Source organism: Sceloporus occidentalis, unplaced genomic scaffold (assembly GCF_023333645.1).
Source record: "Sceloporus occidentalis isolate IW3139 unplaced genomic scaffold, rSceOcc1.0.p SCAF_6, whole genome shotgun sequence".
Classification (NCBI taxonomy): Eukaryota; Metazoa; Chordata; class Lepidosauria; order Squamata; family Phrynosomatidae; genus Sceloporus; species Sceloporus occidentalis.
In genome coordinates this window covers 46980340-46998427 of record NW_028316986.1, presented here as the reverse complement: position 1 = coordinate 46998427, position 18088 = coordinate 46980340, and the positions used below count along the sequence as shown (strand labels likewise).

Here is an 18088-nt window from a genome sequence, read left to right as displayed (position 1 = left end):
TAAGGTACAGCTCTTACATTGACCTGTGTATAAATTGACCCAGGTTTTTTTTTGGGTTGACTTTTTTCAACCAAAATTTCTCAGCTTCTACATGAGTAAATGTGGTATGTGAGAATTTAGACTATGGGAGTTGGTAATTAAATTGGTTATGAATTTCATAATCAGTTTTATACTGCGACAGATGTTTTGATTGTTATGATACCATATTTTCCTAATATGATACAGAATTAAGTGGATAATCACTGTATGCACAGCACACAACCCAGCCCCAGCCCCAAGAGATGGTTGCAAGGGGAGTATGCAGTGTTGGATGCCGAGTCTTCATTGCAAAGTGACATCCAAAGCCACTTCACTGTTTCACAGGACAGGGGTGCACAATTGTATGCCAGCTCCTAAAGGAGGGGTGCAGAATACATTTTCACTTAAGCATCCAAAATTTTCCCCACAGAGTCTTTTGTATGGAGGAGACCAAGTGGAGGAGATGTACAGCACAGTACATCAAGACCCAGGTCTCATAAGCAGTTAATCTTCAAAGGCCTGCCACAATAAAGAAAATTTTTTAACCTGTCTTTGAAAAGATAGCAAGAAGGGTGGCAATCTGATCTGTTTTGGAAGGGAATTCCGTAGCCTGGGAGAAGCCACCAAAGAAGGTGCTCACGTGTGTCCATCAAATGTACATGTGAGGGTGGTGGGATAGAGAGAAGGCACCGCAGAGGGACTTTACATATAACTGGCACCTGAGCAACATTCACTTAAGGTTCTTTGGACAGAGTTTGTGGCCAATTGCATTTGCATCTTTTGTTTATTATCATGAGCTTTAGCTTGACAAACCATTATGTTCTTGGCTGTTGAGGGGATTACAGAATATAACCATGCATAATTATGTCATCATATACAGATATTTTAGTAGCTCCTGGTGAATTCAACATACTTGTTTTACAGGTTTGCAAGGGCTGTTGAAAATCAAATTTCTAATGTCTGAGAGACTTTTGTTTATATCAAATGCAGAGGCTGCTTTTGAATAAGAACTTTAACAGCTACTTCAGATTTAGTAGGGAGTGCTACTGTATACTGGTAGAGTAACTAATTCTGGACTTTTATTTGTAACTCTTGCACTCACTATACTGTATGTGTGTGTGTATGGTTTTTTTCCTTTTAAGCTACAGACCTAATTCCTTGTGATTTGTGATTGTGTTGAGCCTCTCTGGAGGTGGATGCCAGAAAGGCACATGTGTGAATCATGGTATGCGTAGTAAGGAAATGTGGGAAGGCAATAATGAAGAAGCCAGCTAAATCTGGATCTAACCCACAGTACTTAATTTATTCTCTGTAAGTGCTTTATGGTAAGCAATAAGGCAATGTCTGCCTTTAGGCTTCTAGTATAAGTTACTTTTGCTTGGTTATTCCAATGTGTGATGTCAGTGTAGAAAACAAAAATAGCAACCTCATCCTTTCTGTGTTACCTTTGCAATGAAATGTGCTAGTGCCATTCCATCTGAGGAATACATGACTCATTATTGTCAGAATCTGATATTGCATATAAATCTCTTTATAAATCATTTCTTTTTATTTTAGCTGTACATCCTTGACTCTTGGGCCCAGCTGTGATCGCTTTAAATTGCATATTCCATATGCTGGAGAAACACTGAAATGTAAGTTCCTTAAGTTTAAAATGATCTTCTGAGGCCCTTCTCCCAAAGCTTCATATTCTAATGATGACTAGGGAATAGACCTTTTCTTCTGTTGCATTGCCCCATTGCACAATACATCTGAGAGCCTTGCCAGGCACTCAGTCCTCTGTTAGTCTGATATCAAATGAAGTTCTTTTTATTCACAAAGGTTTTTATAATGCTAATTCTATATTAGTAGTTATGATTCATTAACATTTTGGGTAATGTGATTATTGTTTGTACTGACTGTTTAAAATTATACTGTATGCTTCCCTCCAAAATTGAAAAAACTTAAGGGCAGGATAATAAATATTTTGAATAAATAATTTAGAACTGCATTTGAGTCTTGTGTTTAGTCTGGTAGCCATAAATGATAAGCAGCAGAAGGTAGGCCAATGCATAAGATTCAGTGCAGGGCAGCAGAGACCAAATGAGTTGGCAGTTGGAAGAGGGAGAGAGATGTTCTTAATAACAACAAAGAAGGATCAACAACTGGAAAAGCCAAAATACAGCAGAAAAGAGGCAGCTGTTCTTGATGGATTTTGAAGACATCTCCTTATCAAGAGAAATGCTTTGTCTTCTTCAAAAATACTGAGGAAAACTAGGAGGTGATACCCTAAACCCAAAACAACAGGTATGGAAACAAAAAGTCTAGGAGGAATAAAAAGAAAAGCTTAGTAATTTTATTAAAACCAAGTAAACCAATAGGAAGCAAAAGGAATGAGAGAAGATAAAATGTATGCAATCCTGTGGACAGACAGGCTTGTGTTGGCATGTATGCCACACCCTAATGTAAACAAGGCTGGTGTTGCCAATAAGTACTAGGCTTGAGAACTGCAAATCCCAAATAGTATAACAAACAAAAGGAGGTGTCAAACATACAAAGTGCTAGTGCAATAGCAGATAAATTCCTTTACACCTCTGAGAAGGTAAATAAAACAGGCCTTGTTTCTACATGTGGGACATCCAAGTCTGATGTACCATACTAGGTCCAAGAGGACCAACAACTTGCTTACTGCGACTGGATGTCCCAACATACTATATGATATATTTTACAAGGCTGTAATATCAGTTTACCATGACCACTGATGAAGACTTCTAAGTTGAAACGCGTTTGGTATTTGTTAGTTCAATTTTTCAATTGTAATTGAGCTTACTGTGCTATGACTTTTATTTACCTTCTGGGAGGTGTAAAGGAATTTATCTGCTATTGCACTAGTACTTTGTATGTTTGAGGTGGGGCATTGTTTGCCATTGTTGAAATACAGTGGTGGGGTGGCACGAGTGGCCTGTAGGCAGCATGCCATCCTAACATGTTTTAAAATATAATGTCTACTTTCTATTACAGCTGAAATGATTCAGTATGAGTGTGATTGTTTGTTTTGTCATTCATCTTCATGGTTCTCTACCTCCCTTTTTTTTAAAATGCTGTGTTTGTGGAGAAGGGAATTGGCATGAGGGTGTGCCCAAGCTGCCAGTCACATAAAGTGTTGGAAGCAGAAGGAAATGGGGTTATGGGAAAGAGGTCGTTCCCAAACTTCAGGCTGAAGAGAAGCAAGTTGTCAGACAGCTGCCTTTTGCCTAATCCAATTGTAGTCCTGGCAAATGAGGGCTTATACTTTCATGCTACTCTCTACAGTGCAGCCCTTTGACTCAGGTGCTTGGGAGATTGTGGTCTGTATGGATTTATGAGAGAAAGAGAGAGAATTTCATGCTGTTGCTGCACATCTCACTTTCCCACCTTGGTCAGCAGCAGGAATCCTGCCTTCCCTTTGGCTCCATTGTAGGCTCTGTTTAAAAATAGGAATGCTCTTCATTATATTAGTCTTCCTGAATTATTTTTTCTTTTTCTTTTTGTGGATTATGTTTTTGCCATGCTAATTGTGAAGCTTTCCCATTGATGACAGAACCAATTAAGTGTCTGTCCTTTTCTGTAGGAGTCTGTTGACAAATCTCAAAGACTGCATCATTTTTAAATACACACACATCAGACCAAAGCTGGCAATACATTCATATATTTTTTTTCTAAATCAGTGAGAGAAAAGTGGGAAGTGGTCAATGAATCACCCCTTAATCTGCAATCCTAACCAATTAAATTTGTATCTGAAATGTCTAATTCACTGGAGTTAAAATAGGATCTTCCATGATGCAGCAGAATTTGGTTTTGTGGGCTATTGCTTCTAGAGTTGATTCTGTGCATCCATACAATTTGGTATATTACATGGAGATTTTTAAAACTTAACTGTGCAAGATAGATGTTTCCTTTGGAAGAAACACAGTATCAGGAAACAAAAATTAAATATAGTTTATGATCCTTCTTGTACACAGGAGATGAATTTGGAAAATGTCCTGATTTGCTGATTGTTTTCCTAAGAAGTCAGTTTTGAGGAGAACAGTTCATACTGGATGTTGACAGTCAGCTGTCATCTTTCATTGTATCCAGAAATTCATCAAAAGGGGGCATGATATTTATTTAGTCCAAAGTCCTGCTCTGTTTTAGATGTCTTTATATCACACTGGGACATGGTCTTTTACACAGTTCTTCCTTCAGTGAAAGTTATTAAATTAAAACAGGCAAACCAAACAAAATGAGCTAAGCACCATATGAATGTCCAGGGATATTGATTAGATATACTGACTTAGGGTGATTCCCTTGGACTTTGTGTACAAATAATTGCCAGTGACTATGAAATTAATTGTGACATTTACTCTGTGGAAAATGTTTAGATTCTGCATCATTTAGCAAAAAGAAGATAATGTTTAGAAAGATAGAGGGCAGCAGAAAGAGAAGACCATGCACCAGATGGATAGGCTCTATCAGAGAGGACATAGCCCCAAGTCTGCAGGAACTGAACACATCTGTTGAGGATAGGGAATCTTGGAGATTCCTCTTTCACAGGGTCTCCAGAGATTGAAGTTAACTTGCGGGCAGTTAATAACAACAAACATCTACTCATTGTTTAACTGCCACTGTAGTAGCATGTGTAGAAAGTCTTACATACTGTAGTTTAAATGTTGAGATTTTTTGCTAGTTTTACTTGACTGAAGGCATTTAGTAGCTGCATCACACCTAAAAAGAGATTTATTGCTGTAGAAGTTGTATTCGCAGATGCCAGGAAAGTGTTTGAATTGTTGGAAACAAAAATATTTTCTCTCCTATACTGAGTGAGAAAAATATAGGTAACATGGCTGTATACATACATACCCACACAAAGAATATAAAGATTAAAGGTTGGTGACTGTTGGAGTATGTCTCTTAAATCGAAGAAAATAATGGAAGTATAGCATCAAAAGTAGGATGTTAATGTCCTTCAATATTAAACAGTATTTTCATGGTGAAATTAGAAATGACATGAGATTTAGGTTTCTTTTCTTTTTGTAAACATGAACTTCTGCAAATGCTTTTGGGCATACATCTACACATGTGATGCAATTATATACATACTTACAGAGGTATAAATTTCATTGAACTAAAAAAAGTTGTTTTCATTGATAAAACATAGGTAGTCTCCTTTCTTCCTTTCCTAGACATCCTCTTTATAAGTTCCTTATTAAGTTCCCAATCACATTCTGATTTTGAACCCACAAAACATTTAGCAGATTGCTAAATGTACATGTGTCATAAGGTTGCACACAATTTTTCTGGCAAGCTGCTATAGCAAAGCAGTTGGGCTGGCAAGTCAGATTATAAAAAAAAAATTATAAAAATTGCAAATACCGTACATGTCATGTAGAGGATATAAGAAGAGTTGGTATATCTTCCTAATTCTGTTTTTATAAAGCAATGTAACTGGTACTTTCTGCATATTAAACCAGGAGATTGTATTATTACTTTTTTTGCAATTGTAGAAGATCGCTTTAGAAATTGTTAAAACAAGAATGCTGTAGTTTCCTGCATGGGAAATAATAGACGCAACAATCTGGAATAGAATAATGACCAGGATGCAGGAATGTTTTTCCTTTGGATCCTACTTCTTTCAATAGTGTGAATGATCCCTACCTCTGTAGCCATCCATGTCCTTTAAAACCTGCTCTGTGTCTAAAAACTGCTGCATCTCCTCTATAAAAATTGGTTCCAGAGGTTTTTTGACACAAAAAAATGTTGGTAGGGAAAGGGAAAAGAGACTGTTCTTTTGGTATCGGATCTGGAACATTGAATCATGGTATACTGTGAGACCTTGACAAAGTTCTGCACTTAGTCTGGAGAGGCCTAGGTTCAAGTCTTTGCTAAGCTGTCTAGATCAGGGTTACTGAGAGTAATGATCCCTGGACTGAGCTTTTTGACTACCAGTCCATACTGAGTTTCCAGGAAGGAAAGAGACAGTTGTAGCCAGTGGACACAAATATGGTGCCAGTCCCTGTACAGTGGAAAGAAACCTTGCTGGTGCCCAAAATTATATAGGTTGAGAATAACTGGTCTAAGTAACTTTTGCTCACATGATGGTTTGAAATTAAAATAGGATGTTCCTATATATGAATACTGTGAACTGTATAATGAAACAGTTAGTCTACAAATATGGTGAATAAAACATAAGAAACACAATTGTAGTTTGGATTTGATGTGGGATAAATATTGTCAGCTTTCAGTAACATAGGCCCTGAACAAACGGGCACCCAAGTACGTACTCTGTACGTACTAGGGTTGCCTGGGGGCGTCTCTTTTAGACGCCCGCAACCCTAGTATGTATGGAGTACATACAAAATAGCGGCGCCCTGCTCACATGGGCACCGCCATTTTGACGTAACAGACGCCTAGGTGACATTGTGAATGCGCCAATGGTGCATTGCAGTGTCACTTGCGCACCACAAAAAGAAGCTGCTTTTTGCGGCTTCTTTTTCCGCCGCTGGGAAGCCTCGCCGTTTGGAGGCTGAGGCTTCCCACCAGCAGAAATGGAGGCGACGGCAGACTGCCCTTTTTGGATGGTCTGTATACCGCCATAGTTAGCACATTGAGGGAATCCTGTGTTAAAATCTTGTGCATATAATAATTTCTTCCTATCTTTGGTGCCTGTTTACATATCCATATTGGGGACAAAGAACAAAGATACTTGAGTGAGAGGCTCACAACATTGAAAATGATTTATACAGCAGTTGGACAAGCTGGGGAAAATAGAGATTATATAACCTCTAATTAGTAATAATTGGGAAGAGTTAACATTTCAGGTGTTAGAATTTGCAGCATAAATCAGATGTGTGGTTTAGAGGAAAATGTCTGTTAATGGGCAATTTTTTTAGAAATCATAATGGCCCCAAGTAAAAGTTGTTACTGTAAGACGGCAGCGTTCAGGAACACCAGACATCCTGTTGCTAGTTGTGTGGTTGTTATCTTTTAGGAACAGAATATATTACTATGAAAGAAGATCATGAAATATAAGAAAATTTTGAAGAGTCCATGGTTTTCTTTTCTGAGGATAGCACTAATCATAACCTTAAGTGTGTACTTCCTTTGTGGTACTGTACTTCCTTTGTGGTCTTTGTAAGAGACCAGGCTTTTCCAGGTCTACAGTAAGAATAGCTGCCATGCTGCAAATTCAGTCTGTTCTGGTGCATTAATCAGTTGGAATTTTGGAGTATAACTGCACAGAGGCTTTGTTTCACCATAATGTTTAGAAATATTTGTCTCTCTATGCTGAAGTCAAGGGAAATTTGAATGTGCAATGTTTTATTAATCCTTCATTAGTTTGCACAATCTTGTCTTTGCTTAAAACGTTGTTAGCTTTCTAATGTGATTTCTACTGCTTCTACAACTTTCTGGACTCTGTCATATGTTTTTATGTACACAGGGGGGGGCGGGGGGAGAAAGAGGGAGAATCTAAGACTGAGACTGAGACTAAGAGAGTTTGGTCCAAAACACACTCTGGCTCAATCCTAGGGAATCCTGGGAATTGCAGAAATAATCCAGTTTGATTACTTTAACTGCCCTGGCTCAAGGCTAGGGAATTCTGGGAACTGTAGTTTTGTGAGACATTTAGCCTTCTCTGTCTGAAAGCTCTGATGTGACAACAACTGCAATTCCCAGGATTCCCTAGGACTGAGCCAGAGCAGTTAAAGCAGTCTCAAACTGGATTATTTCTGCAGTGTGGTTTGGACCTTTTTTTTTTTCCTAACAGCCTTTCACCAATATAGATACTTAATTCTTTTTAAAAGAGGGACCATCAGTTGAGACTACAAATTTGAAAAGCCCTTCACTCCATTCACCCTACTGTAGTAACAACAACAATAAGACTTTTTAGCACTGTTTCTTATTTAATTTTAAAACTTGGTTAATAATTTAATTCTAGAATTGAGTTGATTCTGAAATCTCAATATAAATCAGTCAGTCTGAAGATTAAAAATCATGTTGCCCCCTTTTTATACAAGTGTTCTAATTTAATTGATAACTGGATTAGCCTTAATGAGTCAGTTCCTATCACTGAAAAGAGAGAACCAGCAGTAGGAGATCAAGAGGTATTGGTGCTTTAGTTTAAGTACTGTTCAAAGAGTACCCTAAATCACTGTCCTGATTTCATTGTCTTGGGAAATGGTACTTTAATACACTGTGACAATTTCATTGAGTTTGCAACTGAACAGTAGAGCTTTCTGCCCTGATGGCGCAGTGGTTAAATGCTGTACTGCAGCCACTCACTAACAAGCCACAGGGTTGTGAGTTCAATCCCAACCAGGAGTTCCAGGGTCCACTCAGCCTTGTATCCTTCTGTAGGTTCCTAAAATGAGTAGCCGCTTGTTAGGGACAATTAGCTTACACATTAATGGAGTACTTAAGTGCACTGATAAATGGTATAGAATTGTATAGTTGCCCCTCTGTTTTTGCGGACTTGAAGTCCATGTCCCTCACCCATTTGTGGGTGGCAAATGGAGGGGGACAAAATGGGGTGTGTGCTGCCATTCAAGCCAATGGGGCTTGAATATAGGCAAATTTCCATTTTTGCAGGGGGGTCCACAAGGGATCCCCATGAAAACAGTGGGGTGACTGTACTTGCTATTGTCTGAATTGAATGGAGAGCTTCTGTACAGGGGAGAAGGCTCACTTCTAGAGAAAGCAGCTCACCACATATAGTGGGTAGATAGAAGGTGCAAGAGCTAACACATATGTATGTGACTGCTTTTATAACATTTGGTTAGGGCATTACTGTTTATTTGGTCTCCAAGATATAGAAACAGTGTCCAGCACCTGGTGTTTATTGGCTCTCTTTTCGCAGCTGTTTTCTGGAAAGCCCCTGTGTAACCTGATATATAGCTTCCAATACTATTGGTCAGCCAAGTACCTTGTTATGTTTCTTAACTTTAACTTTCATTTTGAAGGAACTGAGAATACATGTGGTTAACTTTTATTGTTCGTGTTTGCTTTATTCTGTGTTTTGATACTAGATTGTAGGAGTTAGGTGCAGCTGGTGCACACATGGTCACGGAGTATGAAAATAAAACATAGTACCTTTTGAAGAAGAATGCCATATAAATTTTTCTGTACACAGTCCCGAGTTGCAGGTAGATGTCTAGAAGTGAAACTTTAAAAAGGAAATATCTTTGTTAATGCTTCCTTTTATGGTGTTGACACCTGGAGTGTATTTTCTGTGAGTTTCTTTAATTTAAAGGAACTTGTTAAAGAGGTGTACATTCCTCTAGATCCTCTTTTTGAACCCATAGCTTGAGTAGATTCTTCAATTTATGGATTACAACAATAGTAATTGGAGTATAGTACTTTTAATTAATTGTAATGGTAATAAATAAAACACAGATAATTATAACCATGTTGTAATATGGTAAATAAGTTTGCACTCATATATCCTTATTTTTAATAATAATAATAATAATAATAATAATAATAATAAAATTTTATTTGTAGCCCGCCTTTCCAGTGATCAAGGCAGGTAACAACATGTTAAAATACAACAACAGCATTGTACACAATAAAACATCAAAATAAAATCACAAGTACCCAATACAAATAACACCAGCTAGCATTATAGTGCTGGTGAGAGGGGAGAAGGGAGTACTTCGGGGGCATTAGGGGTATGCCTGCTGGAACAGGTGTGTTTTTAACCCCTTTATAAATTGGTCCAGTGAGGTGGCCAAGCGAAGCTCGCCGGGAAGCGAGTTCCAGAGTCTAGGGGCCGAGATGGAGAAGGCCCTCTGATTAGTGATGGAATATCTCGCTTCTGGGACTCTTAGTAATTGCTTCCTGGCAGACCTAAGTGTGCGGGGCGGATTGTATGGAGAGAGGCGGTCCTCCAAGTACCCTGGGCCCAAGCCATTTAGGGCTTTATTGATTTTAAAATGTTTATCCAACAAATTTTGTCCCCAAAGAGGCTTACAACAAAATAAATACATAGATGACACTTGATAACATACAACAAAAAAACTATACAAAAAAAAGTAAGAGTTGACTTAGCTGTTGCAAAAAACTGAAAGAGTAGTTTTTACTTCTCTAAGTGAAGTAGAGGAATGGGGCCAGCTTGTTCTCTGTAGTGACAAACAGAAAAGGTGCTGATTCTGGTGACCTAGCCTCTGATGGCAGAATGCAATGATAGATAGCCTGACCATGTAGGCAGGTTCATATGTCAACAAGCTCTTCTTTATGAAATGTGGCCCTGGACTGTTTACAGCAGACTTGGACATAGTGCAGCCTGAAGGTTTCATGTGGCCCCTGGACCTTATATTTATATCCCCTGACGCCTCCCATGAGTTCTGCAATACCCCAACCCCACTTTAAGTCATTTGGTGCTGTTTTTAGGAAATGTTTGTCCCAAAATCATGCAGAAATCATTCCCCTGCTGTCCCTCTAAAATGTCTACAGGAAGTGACATTACTTTCTGTTTCCATTTTGAGAGGAACTGCAGATGAAAATGAAGAGGCTGAGGGAAAAATTGGTCTCTTGTCCATGTATAGTTGCTTAATTATGGTTTATTGGAACAAGCCAACATCCTGTTGTTAATCACAGTTTAGATAAAATTACAGTTGGCAGGGGGTGTTTAAACAGTGTACTAATGGCTGGCAAGTGCAAAAGAAGCTACTAGTCTCCTCATGGCTTTCCCTAAGGGGAGTGGGAAGCACATGACTTCATGGTTGTCTGTGAATCATGCTTGTACCATATTTACTCAACTATAGGTCGACCTCATGTATAAGTTGAGGGCAAGTTTTGGGGCCAAAATTATGGATTTTGCTATGGCCCATGGATAAGTTGAGGGTAAAATTTAGGGGCATATAGCAAAGGATCTAAAGGATGAAGCAAAGCAAAACAATGTCAAACAACTTCCAAAATTCCAGCAAACATAACTCTATGTGCTCACTTTTAAGGCTGGGTAGATGAGAGACTAGAGGAGTTCGGTGCTTCCAAGACAGATTATGCTCTTGCTTTTCACCAGGGGATGGTTCCTTCTTTTAAATAAGAGTTAAAGTACAGTACTTACATCAACCCATGGATAAGTCGACTCAGGTTTTTTGGATCCATTTTTGACTTAAATTTCTAGACTTATACATGAGTATATACAGTAATTCTCTAGGATCATGTCCAAATGCTGTTGGTGTGTAGTGATTTGCTGTATCTTGTAAGATATTTTATTTTATTTGTTTGCTTCTTCTAGGGGATATAATTTTTAATGCCCACTATCCAGAATTGCCACCTGACTTTATCTTTGGAGACGATGCAGAATTCCTTCCTGATCCATCAGCCTTGCATGTGAGTACATTATACAGTGTCTGTGTGCAATGACATACTAGTACAGGTTGAGTCTCCCTTATCCGGAATTCCAAAAAGGTTTTCATTTTGTATTATTCCTGCTCATTGAGTGTGCACATGTTTCGGTCCTATAATTAACATAAATATATTTTATTTGCACAGTATTTTAACTGGAGATAATCTTTGCCCACTCCAAAGTACAAGTGTTGTATACAATGTGTGGTTTTCTGGAACAATGTTGAATATTCCTGTTTATCATACTGCAAAGCCACACTCCAACTTGCCACTCTTCCATGATTTTGACTATAGGCTCTATCAAACATAACCATTTGCCATGTTAACTAGGAGTGGTTAGGAAGACAGAGACATAGTATCTTAATGTTCTTGGAAATATCCTGGTGTCTGGGAGCTATTAGGTATTTGAGCATATTGGTTCCTCAGAATCTCACTTAAATAATTAAACTGAATTTGTCAACATTGCTTGATCAAACATCTCTGGATTTCAATAGGTGGACATCACTCAGTTTAAGTATTTCAGGTTAGTTAATATAGTCAAGATGAATGTTTTACCATGCATACTGTATGTTCTCTAAAGTACTTCACTGTATATTCCTCAGGTTTACTTTCAGGAAATCAGTATTATGTTAAGAAAATGTAAACCACATCTGTGAGTCACAAGGGGGCGGAGCTAGCAGACTAGCTTTATATACCAACTTCCAGAGCCTTCCAGAACAGTCCGGCCAGAAAGAGGAGGAGGAGAGGAGCTGCTTGGCAGCCATTTTGAGACCGTGTGCTCGAGACCGTGTGCTCGTTGCTGAAGGGGAGGAGCTTCTGTGAGTCACATCTGTGAGTCACAAGGGGGCGGAGCTAGCAGACTAGCTTTATATACCAACTTCCAGAGCCTTCCAGAACAGTCCGGCCAGAGAGAGGAGAAGGAGAGGAGCTGCTTGGCAGCCATTTTGAGACCGTGTGCTCGAGACCGTGTGCTCGTTGCTGAAGGGGAGGAGCTTCTGTGAGTCACATCTGTGAGTCACAAGGAGGCGGAGCTAGCAGACTAGCTTTATATACCAACTTCCAGAGCCTTCCAGAACAGTCCGGCCAGAGAGAGGAGAAGGAGAGGAGCTGCTTGGCAGCCATTTTGAGACCGTGTGCTCGAGACCGTGTGCTCGTTGCTGAAGGGGAGGAGCTTCTGTGAGTCACATCTGTGAGTCACAAGGGGGCGGAGCTAGCAGACTAGCTTTATATACCAACTTCCAGAGCCTTCCAGAACAGTCCGGCCAGAGAGAGGAGAAGGAGAGGAGCTGCTTGGCAGCCATTTTGAGACCGTGTGCTCGAGACCGTGTGCTCGTTGCTGAAGGGGAGGAGCTTCTGTGAGTCACATCTGTGAGTCACAAGGGGGCGGAGCTAGCAGACTAGCTTTATATACCAACTTCCAGAGCCTTCCAGAACAGTCCGGCCAGAGAGAGGAGAAGGAGAGGAGCTGCTTGGCAGCCATTTTGAGACCGAATTTTCGTTTTCTTTAACTCAACAACTCTGCTCAAGTGGCATCAGGTTAGAATCAGATATTGAAACAGAACCTTCCCTTTAAGTGTAAGATAGCAGCCAGTACTTACCTTTAAAGAAGTATTCCCAGTAGATTGACTCTTATATTTATTACTAAAGACTTTGCAGTATGGACAACGAGGGATCTGCCGCAGTCACCTGCAACTCTTGTGGGATGTTTCTCTTCTTGCCTACAGAAGTGGAGAACTTCACATGCACCAAGTGCAAGTTGGTAGCACTCTTGGAGGAGAAAGTGCAGCAGCTGGAGTCCAGAGTAGCTACACTTCAGCATATTAGGGAACAAGAGGATTTCCTGGACTCAATAGAACTAACCATCTTGGATGAGTACCACGCAGAGGAAGATGCTAGGGTGGAAGAGGTCACTTGCCAAACAGAGGAGGCAGACAGCTGGAGGAATGTCACAAAGAGAAGTAAGCCAAGAAGGAATTGTTCGGGGAGCTTGCAGCTAGAGAATCGATTCGAAGCTCTTTCCCTTATCAAGGAGGATGAAGAAGAGCAGCATGGACAGACTTCTGGGACAGAGCAGAGGAGCCTGAGAGTCCCACCCGAGAGAACAGTCGCTGCTAAGCCTCGGAGGAGGCGTGTGGTCGTAGTGGGGGACTCCTTGCTGAGGGGAACAGAAGCAGTGATTTGTAGGCCTGACAAGATGTCTCGAGAGGTGTGTTGTCTTCCAGGTGCAAAGATCCGTGACGTGACAGAGAGGCTGACAAGACTGGTCAAGCCTACTGACCAATACCCCTTCCTTTTGGTCCACGTGGGAACTAATGATACTGCAAGACACAGCATTCAGAACATCAAAAGGGATTACGAGGCGCTTGGTAGGAAGCTGAAAGGAATGGATGTACAGGTTGTCATCTCGTCTCTTCTGCCAGTTGAAGGGAGAGGAAAATAGCAGATGTGAACAACTGGCTTCGCAGATGGTGCCGCCGAGAAGGATTTGGATTCTTCGATCATGGGCTGCGGTTCCATGAGGAGGGACTTCTTGCAACAGACGGGTTGCATCTCACGCCAGTTGGAAGAAATGTTTTTGCCAACAGTCTCAAGAACTTGATCAGGAGAGCTTTAAACTGAGTTCCGAGGGGAAGGGAGACAATATTAAGGAAGGCGAAAGGGATGGCGAAAATAGTCAAACTGACATAGAGGAAACAAGGCAAACAGTGCAAGGACCCAGCAGTGGGAGGCAAAAAAACTTGCACAGGCAGCAAGTAAAAGGGAACCATGGTCTGCGATGTCTCTACACTAATGCACAGAGCATGGGAAATAAGCAAGATGAACTCGAACTCCTAGTACAACAAAGCTAATATGATATAATAGGCATCACTGAAACCTGGTGGGATGAGTCTCATGATTGGAATGTGGAAATAGAGGGGTATAACCTTATTAAGAGAAATAGGCCAAACAGGAAAGGAGGAGGAATAGCACTATATGTCAGAGATATTTACACCAGTGAAGAGATCCTGGACATCAATCATGGAAGCCAGGTGGAGAGCATCTGGATAAGAATCAAAGGGGAGGGAAACAACAAGCGTGTTACGGTGGGAGTCTACTACAGACCCCCAAGTCAGACTGAGGAATTGGATGATATCTTTCTAGAACAGATGTCCACACAGTCAGAAAAGAGAGATGTAGTAGTGATGGGCGACTTCAACTATCCTGATATTTGCTGGAAGTCAAACTCAGCAAAATCCTCAAGGTCTAGCAAATTCCTCACTTGCCTGGAAGACAATTTCATGGTCCAAAAGGTGGAAGAGGCAACAAGGGGGTCAGCTATTTTAGATCTGATCCTAACCAACAAGGATGACTTGGTTAATGGGGTGCAAGTGGTGGGATCCTTAGGTGGAAGTGACCATGTTCTCCTGGAGTTTGTTATACAATGGAGAGGAGAAGCCAGGCAGAGTCAGACACGCATCCTAGACTTTAGGAGAGCGGATTTCAGTAAACTTAGAGAAGTACTGAGGGCGATTCCATGGTCAGAAATACTAAAAGATAAAGGAGTTCAGGACGGATGGGACTTTCTCAAAAGGGAGATACTGAAGGCACAGTTTCAAACAGTTCCAGTGAGAAAGAAAAACGGGAGGTGTCTCAAGAAACCAGGATGGATGACTAAGGAACTTTCAACCGAGCTAAGTTTGAAACGGAACATGTATAAGAAATGGAAAAAGGGGGAAATCACGAAAAAGGAATTCAAAGAAATAGCAGGCATGTGTAGGGGTAAAGTCAGAAAAGCTAAAGCACAGAATGAACTCAGGCTTGCTAGAGAGGTTAAGAACAATAAAAAGGGCTTTTTTGGATATGTCCGCAGCAAGAGGAAGAAGAAGGAAACGGTAGGGCCACTGCGTGGAGAAGATGGCAAAATGCTAACAGGAGATAGAGAAAAGGCAGAATTACTCAACACCTTCTTTGCCTCAGTCTTCTCAGAAAAGGCAAAGGGTGCTCAACCTGAGGATAATGGAGCAGAGGACAGAATAGGGGAATTTCAGCACAGAATAAGTAAAGAGATAGTAGAGGAACACCTTGTTAATCTAAATGAATTTAAGTCTCCGGGACCAGATGAACTCCATCCAAGGGTATTAAAAGAACTGGCAAAAGTAATATCAGAGCCATTGGCAATCATATTTGAAAACTCCTGGAGAACAGGAGAGATCCCAGCAGACTGGAAGAGGGCAAACGTTGTCCCCATCTTCAAAAAGGGGAAAAAAGAGGATCCCAACAATTATCGTCCAGTTAGTCTGACATCAGTTCTAGGAAAGATTCTGGAGCAGATCATTAAACAGAGAGTCTGTGAACATCTAGAAGGCAATGCCATAATCACAAAAAGTCAACATGGGTTTCAGAGAAACAAGTCATGCCAGACAAATCTAATCTCTTTCTTTGACAAAATTACCAGCTTGGTAGATGAAGGGAATGCTGTGGATATAGTATATCTTGATTTCAGTAAGGCCTTTGACAAGGTTTCCCATGACATTCTTGCAAACAAGCTTGTAAAATGTGGGCTAGACAAAGGAACTGTTAAATGGATCTGTAATTGGTTGACCGGCCGAACCCAAAGGGTGCTCAACAATGGCTCCTTTTCATCCTGGAGAGAAGTGACCAGTGGGGTCCCACAGGGCTCTGTCCTGGGCCCAGTGCTATTCAACATCTTTATCAATGACCTGGATGACAGAATTGGGAGCATACTTATCAAATTTGCAGATGACACCAAATTAGAGGGAATAGCTAATACCCCAGAGGACAGGATCAAGATTCAAAATGACCTGAATAGACTAGAAAGCTGGGCCAAAGCTAACAAAATGAAATTCAACACAGAGAAATGTAAGGTATTGCACTTAGGGCGGAAAAATAAAATGCACAGATATAGGATGGGTGACACCTGGCTGAATGAAACTACGTGTGAAAGGGATCTAGGAGTCCAAGTAGACCACAAGTTGAACATGAGTGAACAGTGTGATGCGGCAGCTAAAAAGGCCAATGCTATTTTAGGCTGCATCAATAGAAGTATAGTGTCTAGATCAAGAGAAGTAATAGTGCCACTGTATTCTGCTTTGGTCAGGCCCCACCTAGAATATTGTGTCCAGTTCTGGGCGCCACAATTCAAAAAGGACATTGAGAAACTGGAGCGTGTCCAAAGGAGGGCGACAAAAATGGTGAAGGGTCTGGAGACCATGCCCTATGAGGAACGACTTAGGGAGCTGGGGATGTTTAGCCTGGAGAAAAGAAGGTTTAGAGGTGATATGATAGCCCTGTTTAAATATTTGAAAGGATGTCATATTGAGGAGGGAGCAAGCTTGTTTTCTGCTGCTCCAGAGAACAGGACCCAAGCTACAGGAAAAGAGATTCCACCTGAACATTAGGAGGAACTTCCTGACAGTAAGGGCTGTTCGGCAGTGGAATGCACTTCCTCGGAAGGTGATAGAGTCTCCTTCCTTGGAGGTCTTTAAACAGAGGCTGGATGGCCATCTGTCAGGGATGCTTTGATCTGGATTTCCTGCATGGCAGGGGGTTGGACTGGATGGCCCTAGTGGTCTCTTCCAACTCTACGATTCTATGATTCTATGATTCTATGATTTGTTTACCACCTCATTTTTCATTCAAGAAGATGCGGCTGTCATTTTGAGAAGGTAGATTAAATTTTCCAGGCTAAATTCAGACACACTAACCTGGTCAATTTTTGTTGGAATCATTTTATTTGGAACCTCTTTTTTTAATGGACTGCTTTAGAAACTGTTCATTTAAGGAAGAAAAGAATCGTGCCAATTTCAGTTTCGGTTGCTGGTTTAGCCTGGCATACACTGTCTTGCCAATTACAATTTGATCTATATGGCCATGCTAAACTATGAAATAATCCTAATATGAAGGTTGCAAAACAACCCTTTTTGTGGAAGAAATAGACTGACTGTTGTTTTTTTACTTTGAATCAAATGGTTGGTCAGACTCAAGACCAGGGTTTGTGGGTTTTTTTGTTTTGTTTTGTTTTTTTTTTTGTTTTGTTTTGTTTTTGCCATTTTCAGTATGGTAGTCAACTTAGCAGTATTTACAATTGCACTGTGGCAGTATTTACAATTGCAGCAGCACCATATATGCACCATTAGATCTGAGTGGCCTGGCCACCTTTGCTGAAATATCTTGGAAATATCTTCAGATAAACAGAAACACATCTAGTTTATAAAGGTTGGTTGAAAAGCACAACATTCAATGTTAATGAATTTCCTTGCATGGAGTTAAATTGTCCTATGCAAATTATCTAATAGATTACTGTCCCTAGGGTCAATATCTGAAATCTAGCTACCAAAGTACATTTGGTTTACGAAAAAATTATGTTTTTGGTGTATTGGACACCAAAGGAAAGAGTGGAACGAAACAGATGGGCAGGAAAAAGCGGCTTGAAGCTGCCTTTTCCAAAGCCACATTGAAACTCCACCAACCCCACCACCCGCTCTTAAAGCAGCTGGAGTGCGCATGTCATGATTACACAGCACGGCTTCAAGCTGCACTGCTGGGTACTTTTTTTTTTTACTGTTCCCCCACCATCCCTGTGTACCTTTGCAGGACCGAACCATCCCTGTGAACCTGCACACGTTTGCATATGCAACGCTTCATGGGGACAGGGCATCATAGCAGAGGTGTGCCCATACAGATGCCAGCAAGGTACAATCACACACACCCTTCACCCCGTGCCCCC

General features: G+C 40.7%; 1 protein-coding gene across 3 annotated transcripts in view; it reads left to right on the top strand.

Moving 5' to 3' along the window:
* Positions 1-18088, top strand: part of LOC149310706 (BRISC and BRCA1-A complex member 2) — a 165281-nt gene that overhangs the window by 6231 nt on the left and 140962 nt on the right. For 2 of the 3 annotated variants that reach the window (XM_089529561.1, XM_089529562.1), the window contains exons 3-4: positions 1576-1652; positions 11252-11346. In XM_089529561.1, the coding sequence (XP_089385687.1) occupies positions 1576-1652; positions 11252-11346 (172 nt within the window). Of the gene's footprint in view, positions 1-1215; positions 1330-1575; positions 1653-11251; positions 11347-18088 lie in introns of those variants that run through there. The other variant, XM_089529563.1, reaches the window with a different exon arrangement.